A 25,457-nucleotide genomic window follows, 5' to 3' on the forward strand; every position below is an offset into this window, starting at 1 on the left:
CCTCTAGAACTGTCCTTTTGTTATTCCTGTTGTTTTTCAGAACTGTTGTTTGAAGCCACCAAGTTTCAGCAACCATAGGAAACTAGCAGGAGTCAGAGCCCTGGGCAACTGGGATGGTAGCAATGTCATTAAGACAGATAAGGAGTGGGGTGCCTGGGTGGCGCAGTCGTTAAGCATCTGCCTTCAGGTCAGGTCATGATCCTAGGGTCCTGGGATCCAGCCCTGCATTGAGCCCCACATCCAGCCCCGCGTCGGGCTGCCTGCTCTGCGGGAAGCCTGCTTCTCCCTCTCCCACTCCCCCTGCTTGTGTTCCCACTCTTGCTGTGTCTCTCTCTGTCAAATAATAAATCTAAAAAAAAAAAAAATTTTTTTTAAAGACAGATAAGGAGTACAACAAAAACAATGATGGTAAGGAATTAAAATTTAAATATTATAAGTAGTAAACACAAGACAGATTTGAAAAATTTATAATTAAAAAATCTAATTCTTCCATTTAATTCTAACTCTAAAAAAGCTTTAAAATGTCTTTAAACTGTTCAGATCTCGTGTTCGAATGTTCTTTGGATGACCACATTTAAGACACATGGTTGATATAGTCTCTCTGCCACCTGACAATTACTGTGGTTAAAACAGGTGCCAGTTTCTGGGATTACATAGTGTCTCTGGAATGTTTATTCCAAAAACGAGAAAATCCAAGAACCATCTGTTACTGTGGATCACTTACTTAAGCCATCGAGGTTGGCAATTTTTTCAATGCAGTTTGTAGACAGTGAAAGCTTCCTTGAAAAGTACAAAGGAAAACTTGAATTAGTACAAAACAATTTTAAATGATAGAACAATTTTAATGATATATATCAGAAATAAATAAATACTGTATCAGAAATTATTCAAATTATTCAAGATAATATTTAAGTCATGTTTTCTTTTTACACCGAATCCTTTTTTTCCCTCTCAGACATGGCATGTATTCTTTCATTTTGAAATCAATCCTCATACTTTTTTCCTGATTACAGAAGTTAATACATATTTATGTAGAAAATTTTAAAAAAACTTTCTGAAGGTAATTTGATGTTGCCCATTAAGTTATTTAAATGCATGCATTCCTTGACCCAGTAATGGATTTCTAGGAATATACCCTACTGATAGGCCAATGCCAACAGACCTATAAGCTAGATTATTTTGTGTATTATTGTAATAGCAAAAAAACGGGGGAAAATCTGTAGACATCTAGCAACTGAGGGATAGATAATGGAAAACTATGCTGTCACTAATACAAATGAAACTGGGCTCCAGATACCAGTTTGGGAAGATGTCCATGATGTGTGCTCAAGTTGAAAACCACCTAGCAGGGGCACCTGGGTGGCTCAGTGGGTTAAGCCGCTGCCTTCGGCTCAGGTCATGATCCCAGGTCCTGGGTTCGAGCCCCACATTGGGCTTTCTGCTCAGCAGGGAGCCTGCTTCCTCCTCTCTCTCTGCCTGCCTCTCTGCCTACTTGTGATTTCTCTCTGCAAATAAATAAATAAAATCTTTAAAATAAAAAAAAAGACAACCACCTAGCAGAACAATACATTTTATATGATTCCTTTTGATAAAAAGCAGAACGATACATATGCATGTGCAAAGATATTTATTTGCTTGTGTGTTAAATCATTCAGAAATGAATACTGAGGAAGCCATATGTAATCCTAACCACTCCACAGATTTTCCCAGAGAGAACTACTTTTAATGGTTTGTATGTATTTGTCTAGGTTTTTTCTACTCATAACTCAGTTATATAAAAAAAAAATTTAGGGGTGCCTCGGTGTCTCAGTTGGTTAAGCCTCTGACTGTTGATCTCAGCTCAGGTCTTGATCTCAGGGTCATGAGTTCAGGCCCCGAAAAACAAAAGAAAGAAAAGAAAAAATATTTTACAGGGACATAACTACACATTCTTAGTCATCCTTTCTTGACAAAATATTTAATGTTTTAGTTTACTTCATGCAAACAGTATGGTAAAAGCTAATTTTATTGAACACAATCTGTGCTCAGTACTCTTCCAAGTACTTTACATAAACTGTTTTAACTATCACAACAATCCTGTGAAATAAGTACTATTGTTATCACCCATATTTTACAAATGAGTAAACTGAGGTACAAAGATGTTAAGCAATTTGCCTAATATTACATAGCCAGAAACGGGCAGAGTCTAATTTAAATCCCTCCAAAACTGACTCTAAAACATGTGGTCTTATCCTTTCTGATATGACTTGAAAAAGAATTATTCATTCTTTTTAATAAAAGCAACTACTGTGCAGTGTAAGTTACTGGTCAAATCTGGATATTTTCCAATAATCCCCAACTCCTGACTACTACCAGTGGAAAATGCCTTAAATCTGGGGATATGATTGGGGATGAATTCTTTAATTGGTGTCCAGGCAACCTGCCCAAAGAGATTGTCAGCAAAAATCCAAACAGGCTGACTCTTTCCAAGCCGCTTCCTAGTACTCTGGTACTAGGTACAAAACCTTCTCAAATATTTGCCTTTGAGATGGCCTTATGATAAAAAGATATCTGACCATTGGAAACAGTGCTCTTTGAAATCATGCTTTTGAAGCAAAAAAAAAAAAAAAAATCTAAGATGGAATTTTATATAATACACTGTGCTGTCATCATAAAGGACAAGTTGCACACAATAACTAAATATGTTTCCTTTTCCCTTTCATTCCAAAGACAGATACTAGTCTAATGCATGGATTCACAAATTATGTGTCTAAGAGATACTCAAGTTGCTTATTATAAATACAGATTGGGGCGCCTGGGTGGCTCAGCCGTTAAGCATCTGCCTTCGGCTCAGATCATGATCCCAGGGTTCTGGGATCGAGCCCCACATCAGGCTCCCTGCTCAATGGGGAGCCTGCTTCTCCCTCTCCCACTCACCTTGCTTGTGTTTCCTCTTTCACTGTCTCTGTCAAATAAATGAATAAACTCTTAGGAAAAAAAAAAAAAAAGGATTCCTAGATCTCATCAGTAGCTTTTTTGTTTCTGTAAATTGGGATGGGGCTAATCTCCTGTATAAGGAGATTCTTATGTTGGTAGTCAGTGCACTACACTTCGAAACACACAGGGTGGAGAAAGCAGAAAGAACCCTCGGTGATTCTACAATATTCTACAGCTCTGAGAGGAGATACCGCTGCCAGAGAGCATGGTCACAAGGTGTCATGGTTGAACTGCCTCAAATTTGCCACAGAAGCTTGCTAAACAGTGTATAAGTATTTAGAAAATAAGTTAAGAGGATGAGTCCTAGGATCAAGTCCCCTATGGGGCTCCCTGCTCAGCAGGGAGTCTGCTTCTCCCTCTGACTCTCCACTTCTCCTGCTCTCTCTCTCAAATTAAAAAAAAGAAAAGAAAAGAAAGAAAAGAAGTTAAGGGGAATTAATATAGATTTGGTACTTAAAGTCATGGGAAAATAGAATTACAAAATAATAAGTATAGTTTGATCCCAATTAGGAAAACAAATTAGAAGGCTCTGTATCAGAATGCTAATACTGGTTCTCAAAAGGTGGCACAATTTTGGTTAATATTAACTCTTTCTTTTGTGCTCTTTGTATTTTCTAGATGTTTTACAATGTATTTTTATAATTTGAAAAAAATTTTACAGCAGTATCTCTTAGTCCTCTGCTAAGTATAGTGCTGACTGGCTAATCTTGTAAGAGAAAGTATTAGATTTTATGGCAGGATAATAGTATTGCTGTGTTATTTAGTTTCTCCCAAGAGACAAGGAAACTTCTATTCTCCAGGCACATTGTACAAATTTTACTGTAAAAAAATACTGCATTGTTCAGGGTTACTTTATTAGTAGTCCCGTAAACCAGTAATCTCTCTCTGTTTGGCCTTGCCAAAGGGGAACCGCATTAACCAAACAAACAAAAAAAGAGAAATGAAGAGCGTAGAAAACAAACACATTTTTTCTGGTTTGTGTATTTAGAAAAGAAAGGGAAAAAAGACAAGAGAACTTACTCGCAATTAGCAAGCGTGGACAAGGAGGCATCCATCTTCTCTATAGGGGGAATCTGAGCATAAAGCTTAATCTCTTTGGCTTCGGATGGCTTCTGACTGGTTTTCTCTTCCTATGCCAAAAATTAGTTTGGAAGAAAGTGAAACCTGATTGTAACACAGAACTAAAAAAGTACAGACTAGTGCTCGCTTCGGCAGCACATATACTAAAATTAAAAAAGTACAGACTACCCTAAGGCTTTTCAAAGTTTATTTCAAAACAATTCTTAGAATTTGACAACTCTGCATTCTTTACAATTCACTTACTGACATTTACTAACTGGCCCTGACAACCAGGCTTCTACCTGGCCGGTTCAGATAATTTACTGATAGGTCCCAACCCAGTGGAAGGGAGGAGGAAAGAAAATAACTTTCATTTCTGTGGTATTTAAAATCCTTGGGATGCCTGGGTGGCGCCGTGGGTTAAGCATCTGCCTCCAGCTCAGGTCATGATCCCAGCACCCTGGGATCAGTCCCACATCAGGTTCCTTGCTCAGCGGGGAGCCTGCTTCCACCCTCTGCCTGCCGCTCTGCCTGCTTGTACTCTCTGACAAATAAGTCAATATATAAAATCTTTAAAATAAAATAAAATAAAATCCGTTAAGAGTCGGGACACCTGAATGGCTCAGTCAGTTAAGCATCTGCCTTCGGCTCAGGTCATGACACCAGGGTCCCAGGATCGAGTCCCCCATCGGGCTCCTTGCTCAGCGGGGAGCCGGCTTCTCCCTCTGCCTGCCTCTCTCCCTGCTTGTGCTCGCACTCTCTCCCTCCCTCCCTCTGACAAATAAACAAAATCTTTTTTAAAAAATCCTTTAAGAGTCTATCAATAAATGGGGCGCCTGGGTGGCTCAGTGCGTTAAGCCGCTGCCTTCGGCTCAGGTCATGATCCCAGGTCCTGGGGATCCAGCCCCACATCGGGCTTTCTGCTCAGCAGGGAGCCTGCTTCCTCCTCTCTCTCTGCCTGCCTCTCTGCCTACTTGTGATTTCTCTCTGTCAAATAAATAAATAAATAATCTTTAAAAAAAAAAGAGTCTATCAATAAAGAAAAATACAACAATAACAACATTTTCTTGGGAAAAGTTCTTTGTCCCTAAGCACCCTTTTCTTAAATATCAGATTTAGATCTATAAGATCAACTATTTTATCATCTTACCTTGCTTTTCCTTTTTCTTTTAATTTTATTTATTCATTTGCCAGAGAGAAAGAGTAAAGCAGGGGGAGCGGCAGACAGAGGGAGAAGCAGGCTTCCAGCCGAGCAAGGAATCTGATGCCGTGACTCCATCCCAGGACCCTGGGATCATGACCTGAGCCGAAGGCAGACACTTCACCGACTGAGCCACCCAGGCGTCCCTCTTCTTGGTTTTTCTGTACACAGTTCAGTCTGAGATAGAGCTCCAAAATACCAAGAATTCTTGGGAATTCCCGAATTCTTCGGGAAGATGTCCTCCTTACAAGCCGAAGTCAAAGCTATTTGCTCTATAATAATTTACTACTAAATTCTTAGATTTTCAGTACTATGTACACAATTTAACATTACCAATATATGCTGCCTAATAATATTTTCAAAGTACCTCCCTACTTAAAGCTAGTTCTCTCTCTCCCACAAAACAGGAAGCTCCTAAAGTGCAGGACCATTTCCTTTGCTTTCCTGCATTTTCTATAACAGTACACTAGCAGACATACAGAGGCTTATTTTTAAAATTCAAATGGTAACATGTCAATACTAGAAAATACACAATTAAAAAGAACAACAAAAAAATACACAGTACATTGAAAGAAAAAGATCTAATACACACACACTCAACACTTATTTTTGTGTCATACATTTGTAGGTTATGAGAGGGAAACTGAGACATAGGAGATCCTGAATAAATGTTAGGTTAATCAGTGAAAGAACGAGCTTAATGTCTTCAATCAATCTTAAAGTCAAAGATTTATGGCCACAGTACAATCTAGAAATAGAACCTACAACCCAGAACAAAAAAAGCAACCACTTATTATTATAAGTAAATTAAGTCCTCAAATCTAATTCAAAGAAAATCTAATACTAAGCTTATTCCAAATTTACTTTTCTTCTTTAAGAAAACAGATTTTTCATTAACCAAACAGAAATGAATTTTTAAATGCGAAGTACAGAGAAGTTTATAAGCACCAAAACAAGAATTCAAATATTTCATTATCCTATCCACCCTATTTTCCCTAGACACAAGCCTCCTGAAAGACTTTTGCTTCAAAGCTCAGCCTCAAAAGCAAAAGACATATATTATTCAAAAAACTATTGATAATATCCACAAAAAAGTTATCACTGGGCATAGAAATTGAGGAGCTATGTCAATACTCTAAGGAAATTCTATTTATGATGCTGAATTACAACTGTTCAAACTTTATAGAATGATTTATTCAAAATATCTATAGTTTATATTCATTTATTTTATAATGCAGTTTCCTTTCTTTTGTTAATATATACCTTAATATTTTTTCCAGCGTTATTGACACGTAACATTGTCTAAGTTTAAGGTGATGATCTGATACCTATATATACTGTGAAATGATTAACCCAATTAGGTTAGCTAACACATCCATCACCTGATTTTTTACTTTGGGTGCTAAGAAAATTTAAGATCCACTCTCTTAGCCACTTTCAAGTATATAACGCAATATTATTAACTATAGTCACCATGCCGTATATCAGATCCCCGGGACTTGGCTTATAACTGGAATGTCTGTACCCTTTGACCAACATCTCCCATTTACCCCACACCCAAATCCCCGGCAATCACTGCTCTGCTCTTCATTTCCGGGTTCAGCTTTTTTAGATTTCACATATGTGTGAGATCACAGAGTATGTGTCTTTCCTTGTCTGACTTATGTCACTTTGCATAATGCACTCAAGGTCTGTCCGTGTTGTAAATGGAAGGATTTCCTTCTTTATTGTGGCTGAATAATACTCCACTCTGTAGATATACAATGTTTTTGATCCATTTACCCACTGATGGGACATGTAGGATGTTGATATTGATATGATCCACTGATTTTGATCAGACTTTCCCAGTTTTACTAGTACTCATTTATACACAAGTGTGAATGCATTGGTATGTGCGTATTAATGTATACAATTTTATCACCTATACAGGTTCATGTACCCACTGCCAGTCAAGACAGTTAAATAGTTCCAGTGCCACAAAGGTTCCTTGTGCTGACTGGTCAGATTTAAATAACTATCCAATAATTCTCGTATGGTTTCTGAAAGAGGTAAAAATCCATACACTCACCCACCTGGCTAGAGCTTCTTTGATGGTTGTTGCTTTTGCCTTAAAAGGAAAGGAAACAAGAGTATCTCTATTGGTATGATTTGTTGATTCAATTTTCACACAATGATTATTAGCCTCAGCATCTACCACTGAAAAGATTAACTTCTTTCTTTGAGAACTTACATGCAAAAAATACAAGTGTTTTAACTTCCTCAAATCAGGATGATTTATTTAAATGCCTCTCAGAGAAATTAAGGAAATCATGATGCAAGGCCCATATACTTCTCTCCCACTTGGTTTTCAAAAAGATACAGTTTTCAACATTTGATATTACAAGAGATCTTATGGGGCACCTGGGTGGCTCAGTGGGTTAAGCCTCTGCCTTTGGCTCAGGTCCTGATCTCAGGGTCCTGGGATCAAGCCCTGCCTCGGGCTCTTTGCTCAGTGGGGAGCCTGCTTCCCTCTCTCTCTGCCTACTTGTGATCTCTCTCTGTGTCAAATAAATAAATAAAATCTTTAAAATAAAATTTAAAAAATAGATCTTATTTCATTGATTCTAAGATCGACATCTTTTATGTTTTAACATCTTTGAAATTTGGATGCATTTTACAACCAGGAACAATTTACAATTACTGTGGCCGGGTAGCAGTGGTGATGATCTAGAAAAGTATTAACTAATTTATTTCATATACATATATTCTTTTTTATGTTTGCAAATAATGACGTACGATAAAAACCTACATGTCTAAATACATTTAAAAGAACTTCGTCAATAGGCACAAAATAAAAATTCTAAATGATAAGAAATTACTTGTCATGATTCAATTCCAACTACTTATTTTTCTTTCCTAAAACATAAAATAACGTTGCACCTTATAATCAATAGTATCTTAGATTCAATTTAATAGGACATTTAAAACTTTAAATGTGAGGAAAGGGAGACATCCTTTGATTAGAACTGCTAGAGTTCTTTAAAAAAAAAAATCTAAACAATAACAGAAGGAAAAGTTTAAAAGTACAGTTAACTCTCCAACAGGACAGGCATTAGGGACACCAACCTCCCCTGCCCCAACCCCACAACACAGTAAAAAATCTCAGTATAACTTCTGACTTGCCAAACTCTACTAAAAGCCTACTATCAACCAGAAGCCTTACCAATAACATAAACATTTGATTAATGCACATTTTGCACGTCACATGTATTATATACTGTATTCTTACAATAATGTAAACTACAAAAAAGAAAATGTTATTATGAAAATCATAAGAGGGGTGAATGGGTGGCTCAGTAGGTTCAGAATCCAACTCTTGGTTTTGGCTCTGGTCATGACCTCAGTCAGGGTCGTGAGATAGAGCCCCATATTGGGCTCAGCGTGGAGTCTGCTCAAGATTCTCCCTCCCTCTTAGTCCCTCCCCTGATTCATGTGCTCTCTCTCAAATAAATTTTTAAAAAAGAGAAAAAAAAAGAAGGAAAGAAATCATGGAGGAAATACACTTACAGTATTGCAGTGTATTTATTGGAAAAAAAAAAATGGACCGGTATAGTTCAGGCCGATGGTGCTCAACTGTATATACCATTACGTCTAGAAAGCAAACACATAGTAATAAATAATCCTTGGGTGAAAAAGTAAACTATAGGGGCGCCTGGGTGGTTCAGTGGGTTAAAGCCTCTGCCTTCCGCTCCGGTCATGATCCCAAGGTCCTGGGATCAAGCCCCACATCAGGCTCTCTGCTCAGCAGGGAGAATGCTTCCCTTCCTCTCTCTCTGCCTGCCTCTCTGCCTACTTGTGATCTCTATCAAATAAATAAATAAATAAAAATCTTTAAAAAAACAATTAAAAAAGTAAACTATAAACTACAGTAAAGCAAAAAGAATAAAAGAACAAATATAAAAATTTGAGGAATATACCATTTATTATTATTTTTTTAAGATTTTATTTATTTATTTGACAGAGCGAGATCACAAGTAGGCAGAGAGGCAGGCGGAGAGAGAGAGGAGGAAGCAGGCTCCCTGCCAAGCAGAGAGCCCGATGCGGGACTCGATCCCAGGACCCTGAGATCATGACCTGAGCTGAAGGCAGAGGCTTAACCCACTGAGCCACCGAGGCGCCCCAGGAATATACCATTTAAAAGGAAACTTATAATTTCAAATATATTTATTTATTCAAAAATTAAGAGAAAATAAGAAACAGAAAACAAGCAAAGTATTTGAGATATTTGAAAAAGCACGTCATTGCAAACACCCAGAAGGCTAAGGAAAATACAAAGGAATAAGTGCATGAAAAACAGACCCGAAGAAAAAAAAAGATTAACAAAACTAAAAGCTGGCTCCTAAATCTCTAGCAAGCCTGACTGAGCAAAAAGAGAGCTATATGACGAAAACAGAGAATCAGAGGAAATAACAGATACCACAAAGATTTAAAAATAAAATATCACAAGCAAACATATGGTAGTTTGAAAACCTAGACAAAGAATGCATTTCTAGAAAAAAACACAAAAGTCTCAAACTGTCACAGGAACAATCAGAAAATCTGAATAGACCAATAATTATTTTCAATGTTAAAAAGATAACCAGAGATTTACCCTTATCCTCTTCCCCTACGTCTCCAAGCTTAGATAATTTTACAAGTAAATCCTGACAAGGTTTCAAGGAACAGATATTCTCTGTTAACAGACAAGTTGTTTTAGAAACCAGAAAAGGAGGGAAAGCGGCCAATTTATTTCATGAGGCTAGAATAACCTTGATGTCATAACCAGATAAGAGGCCCTCCTTACTTCTCAACACAGATGTGAAAATCCTAGATACAACATTAGATCTCCAAAGCCAATGGTGAATAAAAATCGGGGTCAAGAATGGCTGATCCCAGGAGCATAAGGATTGTTTAACCAAAAACCCTATAAATGTAAATCACCTATTTATGGATTAAAGGGGGAAAAAATCACATTTATTTCAGTAAGTGTGGAAAAAGTACTTTGTAAAATAGTTGTACATCTGGGGCACCTGGGTGGCTCAGTCAGTTAAGAGTCTCCCTTCTGCTCAGGTCATGATCCCTGGACCCTGGGATAGGGCCCTTCCCCTCCCACAGCCCGCTTCTCCCTCCCCCTCTCCTTCTCCCTCTGTCTGCCGCTCCCCTTGCTTATAAGCTCGCTCTTGCTCTCTCTCTCTCTCTCTCCCTCTCGATGTCAAATAAATAAATAAAATCTTTTTAAAAAGTAACATTCTACATCTAACATTAAAAGCTCTCAACTAGGGGCGCCTGGGTGGCTCAGTGGATTAAGCCTCTGCCTTTGGCTCGGGTCATGATCTCAGGGTCCTATGATCGAGTCCCACATCGGGCTCTCTGCTCGGCGGGGAGCCTGCTTCCCCTTCTCTCTCTGCCTGGCCTCTCTGCCTACTTGTGATCTCTCTCTGTCAAATAAATAAGTAAAATCTTAAAAAAAAAAAAAAAGCTCTCACTAAGAGTTACAAGGAAATTCTTTACTTGGTAAAAGCTACATACCAAAAAGCTATCACAAACGCCAGACTTGAGACATTCATTCACTTCAGCAAATATTCAGTAAGTGTCTACTATATACCCAACATACTTTTACATGCTTGGGAAATATCAAGGAACAAAACAAAGATTCCCAACTTCTATAACTTACATCCACTGGCGGGAGACACATGGTAAATAATATATTCAATATACGCATTTTATAGTATATTAGAAAGTGACCATTACTAAGGAAAAATACAAAAACAAAAAAACCAAAAACGCGGAATTTCAAAGAGGTACCAGGATGTGATTTATGTGTGTAAAGTATGTATATTTTAAATAAGATGGAAAGAAGAGCAAATTGGGAAGGTAACACTAGAAGTCTTCTCTTTATGACCCCCAACACATCAAAGATCCCTACTATCACTGCTGTTGTTTAACATGGTACAAGAGATCTTTATCAGTGTTATAATAAAAGAAAATACAAATTGGAATGACTTAAGGGAAGAAATAAAACGCACTATGCGCACATGATCATTTACATAGGAAATACAATAGAACAAACTGAGAAATAGAACGAAGGGAATTCAGCAAGTGAAGAACACTGTTGAGAGAGTTAACAGAAAAGCTGGGAGAAGAGATTTTCAACATAAAACCAACAAAAGACTAATAGAGAATATAGAGGGAACTCCTAAAATTCAAAAAACAAAAAATGGAAAAAGCAAAACAAATATAAACAGAGAATTAACAGAAGTTGAAATCCAAATGACTAACAATATCATGAGGTACTGGAACTCACTGAAAACCAGAGGAATGCAGAGTAAAACAATGGAATACTAAAACACATCCTCAGATTGGCAAAGGTAAGAAATTTGGTGAGAATGTAGAACTCTCAGGCAGTACTGAAGGAAGTAAAAACTAGGAGAGAGAGGGGTGGCTGGCTGACTCGGTCAGCAGAGCATGCAACTTTTGATCTCAGGGTGGTGAGTTCAAGACCCACGTTGGGGGTAAAGCTTACTTAAAATCAAAACAAACTAGCAGACTTCTGGAAAGCAGTCTGACAATACCTAGGGAAATTAAGTATGCAGAGGCCCTATGACTCGGAAATCCCACTGCTGGGTAGATTTCCAAAAAAATCCCTGTATAGTACCATGAAAAGACACGTCTGATAATACTTTCAAACTGGAAGCAATCTGGCAAGTTGGTTTATGAGGTTACTAGTTCCCCTATAGATAGAAGTCAAAAACTGAAATGCCTAAAGGACCAGTGGACATCTTTTTTTAATTGTGTTATTATTTTTTTTATTTCTTTGCAGCATAACAGTATTCATTGTTTTTGCACCACACCCAGTGCTCCATGCAATACGTGCCCTCCCTAATACCCACCACCTTGTTCCCCCAACCTCCCACCCCCCCACCGCCCCTTCAAGACCCTCAGGTTGTTTTTCAGAGTCCATAGTCTCTCATGGCTCACCTCCCCTTCCAATTTCCCTCAACTCCCTTCTCCTCTCCATCTCCCCATGTCCTCCATGTTATTTGTTATGCTCCACAAATAAGTGAAACCATATGATAATTGACTCTCTCTGCTTGACTTCCTTCAGTGGACATCTTTAATGGGTAAAGCTGGCCATATAAAGAGAATAACCTCAACTCTGGCATTAGAAAACAGCTGGCACGTGGGACTTGGGACAAGATCTCTCCAAACATTAAAACTCCATTACTGAAAATAACACCCTTTACTAAGAAAGTAAAGATGCTGCCCATTATACAACACCATCATATTTTAGTAATACAAAAATAGGGCGAAAATGTGTCCAGTGGTGAAATATAGTATTTCTGATTTTTCACAGAGGCCATAAATCTGGGTTTTGATGTGAAATACAATCATTTAAAGATTTTTTTAAAAAGATTTTCTTTATTTATTTAACAGACAGAGATCACAAGTAGGCAGAGAGGCAGGCAGAGAGAGAGAGAGAGAGAGAGAGAGAGAGAGAGGAGGAAGCAGGCTCCCCGCTGAGCAGAGAGCCCGATGTGGGGCTCGATCCCAGGACCCTGGGATCATGACCTGAGCAGAAGGCAGAGGCTTTAACCCACTGAGGCACCCAGGCACCCCAAAATACAATCATTTAAAGACAATGGAAGCTAAGGCAGTTTTTTCTTTAAAGATATTTATTTATCATTTGAGAGAGAGAGAGAGAGCAACAACACAAGAGCAGGCTTGATCCCAGGACTAGGGGGATCATGACCTGAGAGGAACGCAAATGCTTCACTGACTGACCCCCCAGACGCCCCCGAGGCTAACGGATTGTTCATTGAAAAAACTATGCTGGCCTGATTTCTGGAGGGCCCTGGACCTACCGGTTTCCAGCCTTAGCTAGCTTCATCTAATTACTGGTTCTGATTCTCTCTTTGGCGATTTTCAGTAATTCTCATGGATCATGCTTTCAAAATCGTTTAGGGCTGGTTATTTCTTCACCTGAATATAAACCTAGGTTCCAGAACTTTTTACTCTCTTTGGTAGTGTTTTTCAGCTAAATGCCTGTAGAATAAAGTAAGGAAAGTGTGCGGGAAAACTACTTTTCAAAGCGGTATTTAATCCTGGGGTTGAAGGCAAGCATGACTTCCTCATCATTTCAATTTCCTGGGCTCAATTTCTGCCCACTTACACAGCACTGGAATCACAAAAAGAAGACAACCAATTGTACTTGTTCTTCATAAACACCTCCACCGGACAGGACAATCACATACGTTGCTAAACAGCTTTGACTCTGTAATCAACCAACAACAACCCTTTTCAAACTGCTAGGCGGAACTACCAAACCTGTAAGCAACATTGCACATTTTTTTAAACCTTTTTTCTCTTTTTTGAAGATTTTTTTTCCCTTTCTTTTTTTTTTTTTTTTACAGCTTTATAAACATATATTTTTATCCCCAGGGGTACAGGTCTGCGAATCGCCAGGTTTACACACTTCACAACACTCACCATAGCACATACCCTCCCCAATATCCATAACCCCACCCCCTCTCCCAACCCCTTCCCCCCATCAACCCTCAGTTTGTTTTGTGAGATTAAGAGTCACTTATGGTTTGTCTCCCTCCCAATCCCACCTTGTTACATTTACTCTTCTCCTACCCCCTCAACCCCCCATGTTGCATCTCCTCTCCCTCATATCAGGGAGATCATATGATAGTTGTCTTTCTCCGATTGACTTATTTCGCTAAGCATGATACCCTCTAGTTCCATCCACGTCGTCGCAAATGGCAAGATTTCATTTCTTTTGATGGCTGCATAGTATTCCATTGTGTATATATACCACATCTTCTTTATCCATTCGTCTGTTGATGGACATCTAGGTTCTTTCCATAGTTTGGCTATTGTAGACATTGCTGCTATAAACATTCGGGTGCACGTGCCCCTTCGGATCACTACGTTTGTATCTTTAGGGTAAATACCCAGCAGTGCAATTGCAGGGTCATAGGGTAGTTCTATTTTCAACATTTTGAGGAACCTCCATGCTGTTTTCCAGAGTGGTTGCACCAGCTTGCATTCCCACCAACAGTGTAGGAGGGTTCCCCTTTCTCCGCATCCTCGCCAGCATCTGTCATTTCCTGACGTGTTAATTTTAGCCATTCTGACTGGTGTGAGGTGATATCTCATGGTGGTTTTGATTTGTATTTCCCTGATGCCGAGTGATATGGAGCACTTTTTCATGTGTCTGTTGGCCATCTGGATGTCTTCTTTGCAGAAATGTCTGTTCATGTCCTCTGCCCATTTCTTGATTGGATTATTTGTTCTTTGGGTGTTGAGTTTGCTAAGTTCTTTATAGATTTTGGACACTAGCCCTTTATCTGATATGTCATTTGCAAATATCTTCTCCCATTCTGTCAGTTGTCTTTTGGTTTTGTTCACTGTTTCCTTTGCTGTGCAAAAGCTTTTGATCTTGATAAAATCCCAAAAGTTCATTTTTGCCCTTGCTTCCCTTGCCTTTGGTGATGTTCCTAGGAAGATGTTGCTGCGGCTGAGGTCGAAGAGGTTGCTGCCTGTGTTCTCCTCGAGGATTTTGATGGATTCCTTTCTTACATTTAGATCCTTCATCCATTTTGAGTCTATTTTCGTGTGTGGTGTAAGGAAATGATCCAATTTCATTTTTCTGCATGTGGCTGTCCAATTTTCCCAACACCATTTATTGAAGAGGCTGTCTTTGTTCCATTGGACATTCTTTCCTGCTTTGTCGAAGATGAGTTGACCATAGAGTTGAGGGTCCATTTCTGGGCTCTCTATTCTGTTCCATTGATCTATGTGTCTGTTTTTGTGCCAGTACCATGCTGTCTTGATGATGACAGCTTTGTAATAGAGCTTGAAGTCCGGAATTGTGATGCCACCAACTTTGGCTTTCTTTTTCAATATTCCTTTGGCTATTCGAGGTCTTTTCTGGTTCCATATAAATTTTAGGATTATTTGTTCCATTTCTTTGAAAAAAATGGATGGTACTTTGATAGGAATTGCATTAAATGTGTAGATTGCTTTAGGTAGCATAGACATTTTCACAATAATTATTCTTCCAATCCAGGAGTATGGAACATTTTTCCATTTCTTTGTGTCTTCCTCAATTTCTTTCATGAGTACTTTATAGTTTTCTGAGTATAGATTCTTAGTCTCTTTGGTTAGGTTTATTCCTAGGTATCTTATAGTTTTGGGTGCAATTGTAAATGGGATGGACTCCTTAATTTCTCCTTCTTCTGTCTTGTTGTTGGTGTAGAGAAATGCAACTGATTTCTGTGCATTGATTTTATATCCTGACACTTTACTGAATTCCTGTACAAGTTCTAGCAGTTTTGGAGTGGAGTCTTTTGGGTTTTCCACATAGAGTATCATATCATCTGCGAAGAGTGATAGTTTGACTTCTTCTTTGCCGATTTGGATGCCTTTAATTTCCTTTTGTTGTCTGATTGCTGAGGCTAGGACTTCTAGTACTATGTTGAATAGCAGTGGTGATAACGGACATCCCTGCCGTGTTCCTGACCTTAGCGGAAAAGCTTTCAGTTTTTCTCCATTGAGAATGATATTTGCGGTGGGTTTTTCATAGATGGCTTTGATAATATTGAGGTATGTGCCGTCTATCCCTACACTTTGAAGAGTTTTGATCAGGAAGGGATGCTGTACTTTGTCAAATGCTTTTTCAGCATCTATGGAGAGTATCATATGGTTCTTGTTCTTTCTTTTATTAATGTGTTGTATCACATTGATTGATTTGCGGATGTTGAACCAACCTTGCAGCCCTGGAATAAATCCCACTTGGTCGTGGTGAATAATCCTTTTAATGTACTGTTGAATCCTATTGGCTAGTATTTTGGCGAGAATTTTTGCATCTGTGTTCATCAAGGATATTGGTCTGTAGTTCTCTTTTTTGTTGGGATCCTTGTCTGGTTTTGGGATCAAGGTGATGCTGGCCTCATAAAATGAGTTTGGAAGTTTTCCTTCTGTTTCTATTTTTTGGAACAGTTTCAGGAGAATAGGAATTAGTAGTTCGTCTTTAAATGTTTGGTAGAATTCCCCCGGGAAGCCGTCTGGCCCTGGGCTTTTATTTGTTTGGAGATTTTTTTTTTTTTTAAGATTTTATTTATTTATTTGACAGAGAGAGATCACAAGCAGGCAGAGAGGCAGGTAGAGAGAAAGGAGGAAGCAGGCTCCCTGCCGAGCAGAGAGCCCGATGCGGGGCTCGATCCCAGGACCCTGAGATCATGACCTGAGCCGAAGGCAGCGGCTTAACCCACTGAGCCACCCAGGCGCCCCTGTTTGGAGATTTTTGATGACTGTTTCAATCTCCTTACTGCTTATGGGTCTGTTCAGGCTTTCTATTTCTTCCTGGTTCAGTTGTGGTAGTTTATATGTCTCTAGGAATGCATCCATTTCTTCCAGATTGTCAAATTTGTTGGCGTAGAGTTGCTCATAGTATGTTCTTATAATTGTCTGTATTTCTTTGGTGATCGTTGTGATCTCTCCTCTTTCATTCATGATTTTATTTATTTGGGTCCTTTCTCTTTTCTTTTTGATAAGTCTGGCCAGGGGTTTATCAATCTTATTAATTCTTTCAAAGAACCAGCTCCTAGTTTCGTTGATTTGTTCTATTGTTTTTTTGGTTTCTATTTCATTGATTTCTGCTCTGATCTTTAGGATTTCTCTTCTCCTGCTGGGTTTAGGGTTTCTTTCTTGTTCTTTCTCCAGCTCCTTTAGGTGTAGGGTTAGGTTGTGTACCTGAGACCTTTCTTGTTTCTTGAGAAAGGCTTGTACCGCTATATATTTTCCTCTCAGGACTGCCTTTGTTGTGTCCCACAGATTCTGAACCGTTGTGTTTTCATTATCATTTGTTTCCATAAATTTTTTCAATTCTTCTTTAATTTTCTGGTTGACCCATTCACTCTTTAGAAGGATGCTGTTTAGTCTCCATGTATTTGGGTTCTTTCCAAATTTCCTCTTGTGATTGAGTTCTAGCTTCAGAGCATTGTGGTCTGAAAACATGCAGGGAATGATCCCAATCTTTTGATACCGGTTGAGACTTGATTTAGGACCAAGAATGTGATCTATTCTGGAGAATGTTCCATGTGCACTAGAGAAGAATGTGTATTCTGTTGCTTTGGGATGAAATGTTCTGAATGTATCTGTGATGTCCATCTGGTCCAGTGTGTCATTTAAGGCCTTGATTTCCTTGTTGATCTTTTGCTTGGATGATCTGTCCATTTCAGTGAGGGGAGTGTTAAAATCCCCTACTATTATTGTATTCTTGTCGATGTGTTTCTTTGATTTTGTTATTAATTGGTTTATATAGTTGGCTCCTCCCACGTTAGGGGCATAGATATTTAAAATTGTTAGATTTTCTTGTTGGACAGTTCCTTTGAGTATGATATAGTGTCCTTCCTCATCTCTTATTATAGTCTTTGGCTTAAAATCCAATTGATCTGATATAAGGATTGCCACTCCTGCTTTCTTCTGATGTCCATTAGCATGGTAAATTCTTTTCCACCCCCTCACTTTAAACCTGGAGGTGTCTTCGGGTTTAAGATGAGTTTCTTGTAGGCAACATATAGATGGGTTTTGTTTTTTTATCCATTCTGATACCCTGTGTCTTTTGATTGGGGCATTTAGCCCATTGACATTCAGGGTAAGTATTGAGAGATATGAATTTAGTGCCATTGTATTGCCTGTAAGGTGACTGTTATTGTATATTGTCTCTGTTTCTTTCTGATCTACTACTTTGAGGGTCTCTCTTTGCTTAGAGGACCCCTTTCAATATTTCCTGTAGAGCTGGTTTGGTATTTGCAAATTCTTTCAGTTTTTGTTTGTCCTGGAAGCTTTTAATCTCTCCTTCTATTTTCAATGATAGCCTAGCTGGATATAGTATTCTTGGCTGCATGTTTTTCTCATTTAGTACTCTGAATATATCATGCCAGCTTTTTCTGGCCTGCCAGGTCTCTGTGGATAAGTCTGCTGCCAATCTAATATTTTTACCATTGTACGTTACAGACTTCTTTTCCCGGGCTGCCTTCAGGATCTTTTCTTTGTCACTAAGACTTGTAAATTTTACTATTAGGTGACGGGGTGTGGACCTATTCTTATTGATTTTGAGGGGGGTTCTCTGAACCTCCTGAATTTTGATGCTTGTTCCCTTTGCCATATTGGGGAAATTCTCTCCAATAATTCTCTCCAATATACCTTCTGCTCCCCTCTCTGTTTCCTCTTCTTCTGGAATCCCAATTATTCTAATGTTGTTTCGTCTTATGGTGTCACGTATCTCTCGAATTCTCCCCTCGTGGTCCAGTAGCTGTTTGTCCCTCTTTTGCTCAGCTTCTTTATTCTCTGTCATTTGGTCTTCTATATCGCTAATTCTTTCTTCTGCCTCATTTATCCTAGCAGTGAGAGCCTCCATTTTTGATTGCACCTCATTAATAGCTTTTTTGATTTCAACTTGGTTAGATTTTAGTTCTTTTATTTCTCCAGAAAGGGCTTTTATATCTCCCGAGAGGGTTGCTTTAATATCTTCCATGCCTTTTTCAAGCCCGGCTAGAACCTTGAGAATCGTCATTCTGAACTCTATATCTGACATATTACCAATGTCTGTATTGATTAGGTCCCTAGCCTTTGGTACTGCCTCTTGTTCTTTTTTTTGTTGTGAATTTTTCCGCCTTGTCATTTTGTCCAGATAAAAGTTTGTGAAGGAGCAAGTAAAATACTAAAAGGGTGGCAACAACCCCAGGAAAATATGCTTTAGCCAAATCAGAAGAGATCCCGAATTGTGAGGGGGGAGAAAGGGGATAAAAAGGGGTTCAGAAAGAAAGAAAGAAAGAAAAAAGAAACTATTAAAAAAAAGCCGATAAAGAAAAAATATAAAAAGAGGGAAAAAATATATATATTAGATAAACTATTTAAAAAACGTTAAAAAAAGAAAACGGTAAAAGTTAAAAAAAATTTAGCAGAAGAAGAGAAAAAGAAAAAAAAATTGAAAAAGAAAAAAAAATTAAATTAACTGCAAGGCTAAAAAATCATGGGGAGAAAGCCATGAGTTCCGTGCTTTGCTTTCTTCTCCTCTGGAATTCCGCCACTCTCCTTGGTAGGTGAACTTGGTCCTGGCTGGGTTTCCCGTTGATCTTCTGGGGGAGGGGCCTGTTGTAGTGATTCTCAAGCGTCTTTGCCCCAGGCGGAGTTGCACCGCCCTTATCCGGGCCGCGCTGAGTAATCCGCTCGGGTTTGCTGGGTTTGCTTTCGGGAGCTTTTGTTCCCTGAGCGCTTTCCGTAGAGTCCGGAGGACGGGAATAAAGATGGCGGCCTCCCGGTCTCCGGCCCGGAGGAGCCGAGAGCCCGGGGCCCCACTCCTCAGTGCGCCCTCAGAGAACAGCGCCAAATGACTCCCGTCACCCTGGACTCCGGCCGCGCTCCGAGCTGACCGAGCCTGCGACCGGTTCAAGGCAACCCCGAGCTGAGAGTCACTCCTCGGCTCTGTCTCTGTAGCCGGCTTCCCCGTTCTAATACCGGTAAGCTCTGCGACACTCAGACACCCCCGATCCTTCTGCGACCCTGCGGGAGCTGAGGCCGCGCTGACCCCGCCTGGGCTTCACCCCAGTTAAGCCTCTGGAGCGATGTCCCTCAGCGGAACAGACTTTTAAAAGTCCCAATTTTGTGCTCTGTTGCTCCGCCGCTCGCCCGGGAGCCGGCCCCTCCCCCCGCGGTCTATCTTCCCGTCGCTTTGGATTCACTTTTGCGCCAGTCCTACCTTGCAGAAAGTGGTTGATTTTCTGTTTCTGGAATTGCTGTTCTTCTTCTCTTCAATCTTCCGTTGGATTTGTAGGTGTTTGCAATCTTTAGATAAGCTATTTAGCTGATCTCCCGCTACCTGAAGTAGTCTCAGCCTGCTACTTCTCCGCCATCTTGACTCCTCCTCCTCTTTTTTGAAGATTTTATTTATTTATTTGTCAGAGAGAGAGAGAGAGAGAGAGGACATGCAGGCAAAGTGGCAGGCAGAGGCAGAGAGAGAAGCAGGCTCCCTGCCCAGCAAGGAGCCTGCTGCGGACTTCATCCCAGGAATCTGGGATCATGACCTGGGCTGAAGGCAGTGGCTTAACCGACTGAGCCACCCGGGTATCCCAACACTGCACGTTTTAAGGAGGAGTTGAGGAGCATCAGTAAGTAAAATCACTCCTTCGTAAAGGTCTTTGATTGGATAGATCACGGAGAGATTTCAAACCCCAGGTAGCAGTATGGACGCCCTCCAATTTTAGAATCACTTGAGGTGCACCGTCCAAATGCAATTCCCCAATCCCATTGCATTAAGGATTCATAATCTCCATTCCAGCAAGCTCAGTCTTCAGCCCACTATACTTAGGCATACTGAAACTTGAGGAACATCTCCTAATACAGTCTATCCGAATGGGCTTTACAGGGCTACCTAATAAGTGCACTTACAGTCATTCAGAGGACAACCCGGGCACCTCACAGGTAAGGAGTACCGCGGCAGTCGGGGTTACACACACGCCTCTCATAACCAGCTCCCCGCGCCCCGTCTCGCCTGGGGGAAAATGACTGCTATGCACAGAAAAATCCTTATTCGCACAACGCCTTCATCACCTTTCCCACTCTAATCCGCTCTTTTTCGAGAAGTTCCTGCTCTTTGCGCTCCCTTTCTCTGTCAGAGTCCCTCCACACGAACCCAACCTCCGATCTGCCCCAGGCCGCCTGCGCCCCAGACCACCCCGTGCCGGGGCTTCTCTTTCGCCTGAGGCCTCTGACTGCGGAGCTAGCGCCGGTGACCGGCTTCCTTCCGCTGCCCGAGAAGCGCTCCGACCCTCAACACGCCACAGTCACCCTTTTCCACCTGCAGTCTCCTCTCCTCTTCGACCAAGAGGCCTAGAGGGTACTCACCATTCCGGCCGTTGCTACTGTCACTGCTCTGGTTGCTAGGGCCCGCCGAGGTCAGTGCGCGTGCGCACTTCTCGGAGCCCTCCGTGGAGCCCACCCCCGGCAGTGGTCCTTTCTCTCCGCCCTCCGGGTGGCGCGTGCGGGGCATTGTGGGACCGCCCGGCGGCCGCCTCGGTCCTCCCGCGGGTCAGCTGCTCGCTTCCCAGCGTGTGCGGCGGGGCTGCTGGCCTCTCGCAGGATGCGAGAGCTTCGCCATGCAGGGTGGTCAGGAGATGCTTTCTACCGAAAGCAGTTTCACTCGCTCTGCAGGGACGTGCCTGCCTAAAGTTGAAAACCTCGCTATAAAATTGCCCTTCCCGTAAATAACTTTAAAAATTCCCTTCTCCCGCAGATTGCCCGTCCGCATCCTTGTCCTTATCGCCTGCTGTAATTCACCTGTAGTTCGACCTAAACTAAATTCTTTGTTGTTGTTGTTGTTCATTTTATGACTGAAACTACATTCAGCTGAATTTCCTCGGTTGCCTTTCCCCAACGCCTCCGTGGAGCCAGAGGCGAATGAAAGCATAAAACGGTGGTTTTAGATGACCGAGATGTCCTCCCCTGCTCTCCTCCTATTAAATTAGACAAAAACTGTAAAAATACTGAGTTGCTAGGGGTATGGAGAAATGCGGTGGCGTATATACACTGCTCTTTATAACTGACACAGCCTTTGTGGAGAGCTGTTGGTAATAGTATGAAAAGCGTTCAAAACGTGTGCACCTCTGTGACCCAGCAGTTGGACTTCTAGGACTTCATCTTGAAGAAATAATCAGACAAGTGCACAGAGATTTATGTTCAAGGTTTTAATAGCAAGAAGGAAAATAACCCAAATGTCAAGAGGGAAAAAATTGGTATTATCAAACATCCAAAAAATGAAATATACTTCCATGAAGAATGTAGCTGAAAGGGGCCCCTGGGTGGCTCAGTGGGTTAAAGCCTTTGCCTTTGGCTCAGGTCACGATCCCAGGATCCTGGGATAGAGCAGCATATTGGACTCTCTGCTCAGCAGGGAGCCTGCTTCCTCCTCTCTCTGCCTGTCTTTCTGCCTACTTGTGATCTCTGTCAAGTAAATAAATAAAATCTTTTAAAAAAAGAAACAAGAATGTTGCTGAAATGGGATTCCTGGGTGGCTCAGTCAGTTAAGCTTCTGACTCTTGATTTTGGCTCAGGTCATGATCCCAGGATCCTGGGATCCAGCCCCACATTGGGCTCCTTGCTCACGGTGCAGCCTGCTTCTCCTTCTGCCTCTGCCTGCCTCTCTGCTCACTTGCGCTCTCTCTCTCTCTGTCAAATAAATGAATAAAATCCTTTTTTAAAAAAAGTTGTTGCAATACATCTATTCACATGCAGTCGTGATGTCCTAATTTAAAATGCAAGTTACCAAACAAAATAGTTGGTATAATCTTCTTGAAAAGGATATACCGCGGGGATGCCTGGATGGCTCAGTCCGTTAAGCCTCTGCCTCTCGATTCTGACTCCAGTCATGATCTGGGGGGGTGGATCTCATCCTGGGCATGGAGCCTGCTTGGGATTTTTTCCCTCTCCTTCTCCCTCTGCCCCTGCTCCCACTTGAGCACACACACTCTCTCTCTCTAATAAATCTAAAAAAATTATATACCGTGCACACATTTATACATAACCTATATCTAAAAGAATATTATGAGAGTCTAATGTTTGCTGCAGATTGAATTGTGTCCTCCCCACTCAAATTCATATCTTGAAGCTCTAAGTCCACTGTGACTGTACTTGGAAAGAGGGCTGTTACGGAGGTAATTTCAGTTAAATGAGGCCATAAGAGTGGGGCCCTGATCCAATATAACTAGTGTCCTTAGAAGAGGAATAAACATGCTGGGAGTGGTGGTCACAGAGGAAAGGCCATCCAAGGACACAGTAAGAAGATGGTCACCTGCAAGTCACCAAGAGAAGCCTCACCCAAAACTAACACTGTTGGCATCTTGATTTTGGAATTTCAGCCTCCTGTACTGTGAGGAAATAAATTTCTGTTGTTTAAGCCACCCGGTCTGTGGTATTCTACTATGGCAGCCTGAGAAGACTAATATGGTGTTCATTTTGCTTCTCTCTTCTCTGGTTATTCTATTCTGGAATGTGAATACACACACACACACACACACACACACACACACATATATATATATAAAATAAAATTTTAACTATTCAATTATTTAATATTTTATGTCTAATTAATTAATATAAATATTAATTGAATTTAATATTTAATTTAATATTTAAATTATTTGGTTTATTCTTTAGATTTATTAATTTTTCTCTCTTTTCCGATTATTCTATTCCGGAATGTGAATGTTTATTTATTTATATTTAATTTAATTAATTTTTTTTTGTAGATAGGCTAGGCTTCACTCCAGGCATGGAGGCCAACATGGGACTTGAACTCATGACCCTGAGATCAAGACCTGAGCTGAGATCAAGAGTTTGACCCTTAACCAACCAAGCTACCCAGGAGCCCCTGGAAAGTGGATATTTTTAATTTTGAAATAACAAATAAATTCCATTTTGAAAAAGGTAATTGAATCCGATTAAAAAAAAAAACAGGAAACACGGAATTGTTTATTAAAGAATATTAAAATGGGGATTCATAGGGGCGTCTGGATGGCTCAGTCAGTTAAGCATCTGCCTTTGGCCCAGGTCATGATCCCAGGGTCCTGGGATGGAGTCCTTCATCAGGCTCCTTGCTCAGCGGGGAGCCTGCTTCTCCCTCTGCCTACCACTCCCCTTGCTTGTTATTTCTCTGACGAATAAATAAATAAAATCTTTTTTAAAACTTTAAAAAAATAAAATGGGTATTCATAACATATCTAGCCTTTTTGCTTGTAGCGTTTTGTTTCGTTTTGTTTCAGATCTCCATACTACCACACCTCTCCAAACTAGAATTCATCCTGGCTGCCAAAACAGCCACCAGTTTTGCTGAGGTGGCTGAAATGGGAATTTAATCCTTGAACATATCTTCTAACCTAATAGAGTATGCCTTTTGCTCAAAACTGTGCATTACATCAGAAGGCATTGGCATTAAAGGTAAAATACCACTAGTCAATCCATTCCTTCTTCATGCTTGTTCAGAATGTTATTTACTTCCTCCTCATCATCGGAGGAGGAAACTTTGACTGTGAATATGTCTTATTTACCTCCAAATAAACTATTTACCACTATATAAGCAGAAATGTGCTGAGTTTCAGATTCTCAAAGGTTAAAACCATTCACACAGGAAAAGAAAGAATTAGAGAACTTGGATCCTTTCTTAGTTCTGAGTCCTACCAAATGGCAAAATAGATTCAAAAAGCTGTTCACCAGAGACTTCGACTTTGGATCTACTTGCTCTTCCTGCAGGCCTAGAAGAAAGTTGAGAGAAAGATTAAAACTACTATTGAAACAGTTTCCCCAAATTCAGAAAATCTGGCAGACCCGTTGAAAAGTAAAGGTAAAAGAGTGTGAATGGTAGCCACTGAATATGTTAAGGAATCTTTAATTCTCTGAACAAGAATGTGGGTTGAATAAAAGAGAAAGAAAATGTCACATTTACCAGATGATTAGAGATTGAGCAAAAGAGCTAAAAGTTACATACCTTAAAAATTTAAAAAAAAAATGTAAGAATTTAAAGCTTAGGAGAATCATTAATTGTTAAGGTTATTTATATAGTCAAAAGGTTTATCAGTTCAAATAGGAATGAGCTTTGTAACAAATTCCAGTAGTCAGTTTCCCAGATTATTATTCTCATTATAATTATTTGATAAAAGCCAATTTCTCCCTTATGGTTTTGGTCTGTGTAAAAACAATTTTTTTTTAAAAATCTTACACGAATGGGATTCATGTAAGTTAAACGTGTCTTTGGCTGAGGTCACGATCCCAGAGCCCTGGGATAGGAGTCCCCAAAGGGCTCTGCTCTGCCCTTCCCCCTGGTGCTCTTGCTTTCTCTCAAATGAATAAAATCTTAAAAAAAAAAAAAATCTTACATGGATAACCCCAAAATCATGAGACAATACATATGCATTTAGGGATGTATAAAGTATGACACATATACTTTCTTTTGATGTTAATAATTTGACACATGTATTATGTTTTAAAAATAACGTTAATTTGGGGGGAGGGAAACTATTAATACTACAAATTGGGGTGACAACACTTCATCCTCTGCCAAGAGCCCAAAATATAATTCTGACCACAGGATCCACTGATCAAGCAAAATCAAAGGCTGATAATTAATACTTTAATCTTCCTC

At 40.1% G+C, this 25,457-nt stretch overlaps 1 protein-coding gene across 4 annotated transcripts in view; it reads right to left on the reverse strand.

Annotated features, from left to right (window-relative positions):
* DNAL1 (dynein axonemal light chain 1) overlaps positions 1–21,497 on the reverse strand; it is a 74,864-nt gene extending 53,367 nt beyond the window's left edge. Inside the window, exons 1-4 of one of the 4 annotated variants that reach the window (XM_047735465.1) lie at positions 21,170–21,497; positions 7,309–7,343; positions 3,997–4,106; positions 725–780 (exon numbers count right to left, since the gene is read on the reverse strand). In XM_047735465.1, the coding sequence (XP_047591421.1) occupies positions 725–780; positions 3,997–4,106; positions 7,309–7,343; positions 21,170–21,314 (346 nt within the window). In that variant the 5' untranslated portion in view covers positions 21,315–21,497. Of the gene's footprint in view, positions 1–724; positions 781–3,996; positions 4,107–7,304; positions 7,344–20,713; positions 20,823–21,169 lie in introns of those variants that run through there. The other 3 variants (XM_047735469.1, XM_047735467.1, XM_047735471.1) reach the window with 3 other exon arrangements.
* Positions 21,498–25,457: the final 3,960 nt, after the last annotated feature.

The sequence above is a fragment of the Lutra lutra genome, chromosome 7, assembly GCF_902655055.1.
Source record: "Lutra lutra chromosome 7, mLutLut1.2, whole genome shotgun sequence".
Lineage (NCBI taxonomy): Eukaryota > Metazoa > Chordata > Mammalia > Carnivora > Mustelidae > Lutra > Lutra lutra.